This window comes from Epinephelus moara, chromosome 22 (genome assembly GCF_006386435.1).
Source record: "Epinephelus moara isolate mb chromosome 22, YSFRI_EMoa_1.0, whole genome shotgun sequence".
In the NCBI taxonomy this organism is placed as follows: domain Eukaryota; kingdom Metazoa; phylum Chordata; class Actinopteri; order Perciformes; family Serranidae; genus Epinephelus; species Epinephelus moara.
The window spans coordinates 12,809,698-12,818,459 of record NC_065527.1 but is presented as its reverse complement, the minus strand read 5'-3'; the positions used below and the strand labels follow the sequence as shown (position 1 = coordinate 12,818,459).

The 8,762-nt window shown below is 41.1% G+C and overlaps 2 protein-coding genes across 3 annotated transcripts in view; one reads left to right on the top strand and one right to left on the bottom strand.

Moving 5' to 3' along the window:
* smap2 (small ArfGAP2) overlaps positions 1-2,588 on the bottom strand; it is a 26,117-nt gene extending 23,529 nt beyond the window's left edge. For both annotated transcript variants that reach the window (XM_050034541.1, XM_050034542.1), the window contains exon 1: positions 2,130-2,588. In XM_050034541.1, the coding sequence (XP_049890498.1) occupies positions 2,130-2,235 (106 nt within the window). In that variant the 5' untranslated portion in view covers positions 2,236-2,588. The remainder of the gene's footprint in view (positions 1-2,129) is intronic.
* Positions 2,589-3,203: 615 nt separating this feature from the next.
* On the top strand, positions 3,204-8,378 carry trappc3 (trafficking protein particle complex subunit 3). Its single transcript, XM_050035100.1, has 5 exons — positions 3,204-3,380; positions 4,518-4,615; positions 5,915-6,014; positions 7,299-7,481; positions 7,607-8,378. The coding sequence occupies exons 1-5, from the start codon at positions 3,339-3,341 to the stop codon at positions 7,724-7,726; spliced, it is 543 nt and encodes a 180-aa protein (XP_049891057.1). The 5' UTR covers positions 3,204-3,338; the 3' UTR covers positions 7,727-8,378.
* The last annotated feature ends 384 nt before the right edge of the window (positions 8,379-8,762 follow it).

Genomic DNA, 8,762 nt, shown 5'->3' with positions numbered 1-8,762 from the left:
AGAGACACAAAATGACAACAAAAAGGGGCAAAACAACTACAAAGAGACATGAAATGACTACAAAGAGACACAAATCAGCCATAGACACAAAACAACTACAAAGAGACATGAAATGACTACAAAGAGACACAAAGCAACCATAAAGAGACACAAAACAACTACAAAGAGACGTAATATGACTACAACGAGGGGCAAAATAACCACAGACACATAATGACTACAAAGAGACACAAATCAGCCATAAAGAGACACAAAACAACTACAAAGATACGTAATATGACTACAAAAAAGGGGCAAAACAATCACAGACACATAACGACTACAAAGAGACACCAAATGGCCACAAAGAGACACAAAATGACAATAAAAAGACATGAAATGACGACAAAGAGACACAAAACAACTACAAAGAGACACAAAATGACAATAAAAAGACATGAAATGACGACAAAGAGACACAAAACAACTACAAAGAGACACAAAATGACAACAACTACAAAGAGACACAAAATGACAATAAAAAGACATGAAATGACGACAAAGAGACACAAATCAACCATAAAGAGACACAAAACAACTACAAAGAGACGTAATATGACTACATAAAAGGGGCAAAACAATCACAGACACATTACGACTACAAAGAGACACCAAATGGCCACAAAGAGACACAAAACAACTACAAAGAGACACAAAATGACAATAAAAAGACATGAAATGACGACAAAGAGACACAAAACAACTACAAAGAGACACAAAATGACAATAAAAAGACATGAAATGACGACAAAGAGACACAAATCAACCATAAAGAGACACAAAACAACTACAAAGAGACGTAATATGACTACAATCAACCATAAAGAGACACAAAACAACTACAAAGAGACGTAATATGACTACATAAAAGGGGCAAAACAATCACAGACACATTACGACTACAAAGAGACACAAAATGGCCACAAAGAGACATGAAATGACAACAAAGAGACACAGAGCAACCATAAAGAGGCACAACACAACTACAAAGAGACACAAAGCCACAGAGGCTAAACAACTAGAAAGTCTGTGTCTCTTACTCCTATATGTGAGAGGTGGAGGGGCCCTCTGCGTGTCTGTGCCCAGGGCTCCACTGTCTCATAATCCGCCCATGGTGGCACATGTTTGTATGTGTGCACTTTACAGCAGCAGATATCATCAACTTATTGACAGTTTATCCTAAAACAAAATGAAGATAAAATGCTGGAGAATCAGTTTGTTGACTCAGTTTCACACTCGGTGTATTTGTGACCAAAACAGCAGTGTTTACCCACTAGCATGGTAAAACAGGTTCAGCAAATAGCTGATGGCATGGTTCAAGGCCTCAGTGAGGCTACAGACGGACTGAAGGGTCAGTGGACACGCATAAACACAACTGAGAGTCTTATAAAGTGCATGTAAAATAATCCTATCATACATGTTAGAATGATTGCAGACGGTTACCACACCAACATCCCCCCAAAAACATGAGGGACAGTATGACCTCTCTACAACCAATTACTTAATTCACTGTAACTACAACACTATAAGTAACTGCTGAGGATGACAGACTGACAATGCCCGTGGTTAATTCCATTATAATGTGAGAATACTGTTGTGCCCTTTTGTGAAGAGTTGCCCCATCTGCACTCAGACTGCAGGAACAGTGTGTTCAGGGTGACTCAAAGTCAGTGTGTCTCTGTGTCTGCTGTGTCTCTATACCGGGGTCCAGGGAGCCTCAGGTGTCTGCGATGCTCCCAGCAGCTGGAGTCATTTCACTAATGATCTCATTCGCTTATTTCATCCTGTCATATAGTTTCCAGCTCTTATAATAAACAAAACCCTTCTTAGATGAAAGGTATTCCTTATAATGTCTTTATCTATTGTGCTGCCTGCTATTATAGACACCTAATGACTTGGTGATGGAGCAGCATGCCATGCTCCAGCCTTGTGAGGATGGAGCCCCGTGTCTTGCACCATAGTACAATGTAATTGGTCGAGGGATGATGAATGCAACGCCGCATTTTCCAGCGTAGTAAATGAGCAAGAGGGTCGATTCATGCCCTGGCCATTAGCAGGCATGGTGAAACAAGACATCTGTAGTCACCTACCTTTTGATTCGCAGTCAGCGCAGTATTTGTTCTCCTCCAGCGCCAGTAAAGAGTTGAGGACAGTCTGGTATCTGTCAACGTCTTTTACAGATTTGCCCGTCATCATCGCACCGGTCCACCTCCTCCACAGCCCCTGCAGTCCGTGACCGGCTTTGTCAAACAGCCGCTTATTAAGAAAAATTAAAGCAGTGTGTGTGAGTGTGTGTGTGTAGAGGCGATGCGATTGGTTCCTCCTCCTCCTCGATGTAGAGCAGGGCGAGTTTGTTTCACCAAGATGGGATGACTGCCTCTCAGCCAACCAGCATGCGGGTTATTCGAGGTGCAAATACTAATACTAATCAAGACGCAACGTGGAGGAAAAACACCATGCGACTGCCAAGCTTCAAAATGTGAGATCGGCTTCAAAGCGCATCTGTAACCCATCAGTGATTGGTACTGAATCATCCAGCCCTCTCTCTCTGTCTGTCTCTCTCTCTCCTACACATACACACACCTGCGCGCGCGCGCACACACACTCTCTATAATACATTGTCCAAATACAGCTGCAAAAAGTCCCAATATGTGCATGATCTCTCCGCTATATATATTTTTATGTATATATATTGTTATAATATATTTTTAAAGTTGCATTTCCCTGCTTTATAAATAAATGTTAGGCCGTTTGGTTTATTCTACTGTCAATAAATTACATATACCGCCATCCTGTGGTCAATTATAAGAAGTTTTTGGGAAGTAGGTTTCAGTGTGGCCCTCAGTTCCCCTCCAAGACGCAAGGCGGCGATATAACAACCTGCAAAGAGTCAGTGAGACAGCTGACTGAATCAAGCCGCTAGTAAAGTGAAGCAAATATACCGGAAACAGAATTATTGTGTCGTCAAAATAAAGCGCGTAGTGTGTTTCTAACCTAAAAAGGGTACACTCTGTGCAGGAAAGTGATAACAACAGTAATTTGCTTTTATTTACAGTTTCTTTTCTCAAATACGTTGCTTCTTTTAACATGTATTTTTTTTGTATTACTCGACATTTCCTCTCAATAATTATTTTATTCCGAAGCACAACCGGAAGTGCACGTCTAAATCTAGCTGTTTTGACGTGAGTGGAAGTGCGTGACTGAAGGGGTGATTACGGAAGTAACTGCTTAGCCAGAATCAAATAAATAAAGGATTAATATCGAGTCGCCACCTGTGTCAGCCTGTAATACTGTCCACAATGTCCAGGCAATCCAACCGAACAACAGACAGCAAGAAGATGGTAGGCGAATCCCGCAGGATTAACATCAGTCAAAACCTAGCTAGCATAGCTAGCGAAAATGCTAACCGTAGGCTAGTAGCTAGCATAACATCTGTCTACATTATATTTCTTCGAGCTTAGCTACTTGACAGTCGTGCATCTTTGTTTGACAAGTGCGGCTGTAACATGAAGAGCATTTAAACTAGTTGAAGTAGTATTTCATTCATTGTGTAACACGACTGGCTTTGACAGGAAGTGCAGTTCGTCGTAGCACAGAAGCTAAACAGTTAGCCTCCGTAGCTGTGCAAACATTTAAGATAACTCTCCAAATGCAATACATAATATGCAATTATATCAAGCATGCATATGTAACGCTACAGGTCTGTTATCGTGTTCAACTATGAGGCAGTTTTATTAACATTGTGAAAGTAGTTGCATCACAGTTTGACAGCTGCAGTGAAGACATACGCCTTTGGTTTGAACACTTAATATCATTATACATTAAGTTGATTAAAGTGTATATAAAGTGCATTTTATTAATAATTTAAAAGTAAATGTTTAATTACTGTTGTCAGACATTTCAGCACCAGGAACTGTCCTTAGCATGCGATAATAATAGTAGACGTCCTGATGCAGATAGTAGCCCTGTATGTTTTCACAGCTCTCTCCACATTGAATATATTGATTATTAGATGGCAAATTAATGGGGGTTTTTAAACACACAATTTGTCCAAATATAAGGTCTTTCACAAACTGAAGTGGGGCAGTGAAGTTATAAAATATATGTTATGTTATATATGACCTTGTTATCACTTTTACTACTGGGCTACTGGCCACTATTTAAATGTTTTTTAAAACTAATTTTACTAGGATGCTTTCTGCTTTATTCATCTTATCCTTGAGGTTAACTTTGTGTTATAATATGTAAGAAGAACTGAAACATTTTTCTCCTGACCTGTTGTTGTAGATGTACGTATATGTTTTTGTTTTCGATCATTTAAGGATCTTTATTTTTATGCTAATTAATATTCATTGCAACAAAATACTTTGCCGCATTCTAGTGGTTAAATGCTTGACACCCTTATTCCAGTGAGATTCGTTTCATTTTATCAGCACAAATAATATAATGTGAGAATTCTCTTGTTTTCTCTGTTGTAGAACTCTGAGCTGTTCACCCTGACCTACGGGGCCCTGGTCACCCAGCTTTGTAAAGACTACGAGAATGACGAGGAAGTCAATAAGCAACTGGACAAGATGTAAGTATCCCCACTGACTGTCATTAGCTTTGTTCACACACAACTGTACTTGACAAATTATGTAGAAGTCTTGCACACTTGCTGGTGTGAAACAAACAAACAAAATAAATGTTTTGTCCTGTTTTATGTTATTTCATCATCACAGTCGCACACATTACAGTTTATTTTATTTTTTTAATTGTGTGGCTCTTTTATTTACCACTAAGTATTTGTTTTCACCCACTTTAATAATTTAATGCATCATTATCAGCAAATAAAGGTTTAATGAAAAACTAGATGTAGGCTAGTCTAATAGCAGATACTTGTGCTCATCAGTTGAAATCACTTTAATAACTAAGCTGGTGGAACTTCTTATGGGCATGTAGCAGCAAGGCTTCAGTGTCACAATATATGTCACATACCATCTTCAAATGTCCAGCAAAATACCACTACCAGACCATACTGAAGTAACCTACAGTACTGAATATATTGTACATGAACTATTACAGGATGCAACCCTGCTGTGCACGTCCATGTTGGGTACATAAAAGGAGATGCTTGCTTCAACGTGTTTAAATTGATCTTTTTTTATCCATTAATGAACTGAAGTGATGTGATTTTTCTGGCCTGTCGAATGTCTCCCTGTAACTCACACTTTCACACTGCTGCCCTGTTCATCATATATGTAGACACAGAGAGATGGCATAATCAGGTTCCTTTTCTCACACTCCTGTGTCAGAGGTTACCTTCAGCTCTTGTAGCTTCTTAGCACACATGGGGTGTTTAAAGGAGAGCACACTGATCTTTTTATGAGAGAAAAAAAATGTCTGGAACGCGATGCTGGATCCCGTTCTCCCACAAAATAAGATTAAGAGAAATCGATGGGTTTATAACTCAAAAATTCAAGTCATCCCGTCACGCTGACAGGACTTTGGACTGGATGTGCTTTGCTTTCCTGGTTGTGCAGCAACCTTAAGCTCTCTCCAAGCCAAGTCATGATGAGACTTGTCTTACCTGGCCTTAGAAGGCAGTGAGTGTGCACTGCCCACTCCGCTTGCTGGCCGCCAACTGGTCAGAGGCAGACCATGTTAGGAACAGGACGCATCAGTTGGCTTTAGATTCTGTAGTTAGGATAAATTGACTTGACCGTCTAATCATAATTATCATCATTTGCCAAGTCTGTGACCCAAAAATGTTCGGAGCATTTGGACCTGTCCTCTGTCTCATTACTGTAATTTTTCCTCTGTACTTTTCTTCAGCTGTGAAGGGGGAGAATGACTTTATCTCTGCTTCTCTTGCCTCTCTTTCTCTCTTTCATAGGGGTTACAACATTGGAGTGCGTCTGATCGAGGACTTCCTGGCACGCTCCAGCATCGGCAGGTGTCAGGATTTCCGAGAAACAGCCGATGTCATTGCTAAGGTAATTGGACTTTTCCAAGCCAATCAGAGCGTGACGGTGGACTTCTCCCAAAGATGGGAGGGAGAGGGAGGAGGAGGGATGACAGAAAAAGAGAGATTAGCGAGAGATGTTGATAAAACATCCCAACAATTGATAATGGAAAGAAGGGGAGGATGTTGGGGAAAACTGCTGATTGTGACTGAGTAGATCAGAAAATGTCCCAGTCTGCGGCCTCCTAAACTTGAAGCCAAGATCGCAGTCTACGTCGCTTCACATGATTAGTTACCTTGATAGTCAGAAGGCGAGGATTCACTTACATGTGGAATGAAATGTAATCTCATCCGTCAGCAAGGTGATACACATTCAGTGATACCCCTTCTCTGTTTCACTGCCCAGGTGCTGGTAGTTAAGCTTTAAAACAACCATAGCAGACATATTAATGTCTCTCTTGTTATTTACTGAATCACCTGGCCGATCATGTTACTCTAAGGATATGTTGTACTTCCATTTTCCTCTCTGTATTTATCCCCAGCCTGTGGATTTGTAACATATCCTTGTCTGGTTTTGCAAAAGTCCAACTCCCCTCATGATTGATGGACATAAAGATGCATGCGGACAGTGAAAGCTGCTCTCAGGCCTGAGTGTGTGTTCAGCACTCCAGCTGTTTTCAAGGTGTTACTGCTGCCTGCTCGGGGAGTCATTCCACAGATGTAACCCCACACTAGCTCAGGGAACTGGCTCTCGGTCATGAGGAGAAGGGTCGTGTCTGTAAATGGAGGACCACTGTGGGACAGCGGTTTGGAGGGTGCCTTGATAGCCTTGCCCGAGGATATCATGTGACCTGTAGTTAAACTCTGAGACCACCTCAGTCATTGGTCAATAAAACATATAGTATATGAGGGAGGTCAAAAACAGAATTTTGAGATCATGACTTTGTTTTTCTTGGAAGACAACATTTATTCACACCTCTTAATCTGTGGAGTTATTAACTAATATTCTGTTTTCCGTGTTTCTAAAAGTACTGGCAAAGTCAAACCATTTTACATATTTTAAAAAACACCCAGTGTCAGTGAACATTTTCATTGCTGTGACTTCAATTTCACAAGCCTGGGTGAGCTTTGATTTGTGCATGCGTGAGAAAGTATGCCGACATCACAGGGACAAAGTGCTGCGGAAGAACAGAAGCAACAGACATCAGGTGTGTGTGCAAATAGGATCAGGCTGTTCAGCTAAATCCAACTGAGAAATCCTGCACTGTTTCCTTTTTTTTCTAATTCACTCCTCGCTGTATTGTGGTTGCTGTAGGTCGCATTTAAGATGTACCTGGGAATCACCCCCAGTGTGACCAACTGGAGCCCGGCAGGAGATGAGTTCTCCCTCATTCTCGAGAACAACCCACTGGTAGATTTTGTGGAGCTGCCGGATAACCACAGCACGCTGATCTACTCCAACCTGCTGTGTGGGGTCCTCAGAGGAGCCCTGGAGATGGTATGGTCAACATCCATCACTGTACATTTAAATTAAACTTCAAGTCAATTGATTTTTTTGTGTAACTCTGCAGCAATTTCACCAAGAGTGCAAAGAAATGTAAGCGTTTTTTGTGTCTGATTCAGGTCCAGATGGCCGTGGATGTGAGATTCGCTCAAGACACTCTCAGAGGGGACAATGTGACAGAAATCCGCATGAAGTTTATCAAGAGGATCGAGGAAAATCTCCCAGCAGGAGACGAGTGATGGAGACAGAAAGCTCCTTCACTCAACTTCTCGTGTCTCATTTCGGGAGGACAAGGAACACCTTCACATACAGACTGAGAAGACGAATGACCTGTAGGCAAAACTTCAACACTCTTCAGTTTCTAGTATCTTTGTCGTTGGGAGAATAATGCTAGGAATTAGAAGAGACTATTGAGATTCAAGAGGAAAGAAACACTGTACACTATTGAAACACAACACAACATCATAACATGGCCCTGCTATCTGGAACATCTCATGAGTGGAAGAAAAAAAAAAAGCTCCTTGGCACTGATCTGTGGTCCAGTTTGAGGGGAAAGTTTTTGTAGTTCTGTGCCTGAATGGCAGCTGTTGCTGTTGATGAGAAGAGAATGCCTTGGACCATTTATCCGTCACCATGAAAGTCACTTTTTTTTTTTCATTTATTATAAAAATAATTGTTGCGTTTCTTTGAAGAATGATGTCTTTTCATTTGGCCATGTGTTGACTGTTTTTTTGTAGCGAGGCTGGAAACCCTTACATCATCATGTTTTAATGTTTGTCTTGTTTAAACGTTTTGTTTTTTAAGAAATCACACTCTATATTGCTGCCAATTATATGGCATGTTAATTTATGTTGGTGGATGTGTCAAATAAAAGTGACATATTTGATGCGATGCTTTTCTCATGTGTTTGTGACAGCGGAGAGACTCGCGGTTTGCCTGTTGGGCAACCTGGAACAGTTTTACCTAGTCACACACACACATATACACACACTGAGTCCTCTGTACCACCTTGTCAGTTCTGCTTTAGTGTACTGTGTGAGCGTTACTCCTTCGGAGCACCGCAGTCACCCAGCAAAGGCAAACAATAACAGACCTAATGCCTCTCTTATGTTTGTTCAGGGTACATGGAAGCAATCTGTGTGTGGGTGTGCATGTGTGTGTGTGTGTGCAGAGAAACGGCAGGCTGCCTTACTAAAACTCACCAGTTCTTGGTTCTGGTTGTCACACCTGTGAATGGCTTTACATCACCCCGAAGTAATGAACAGAACTTCTCAT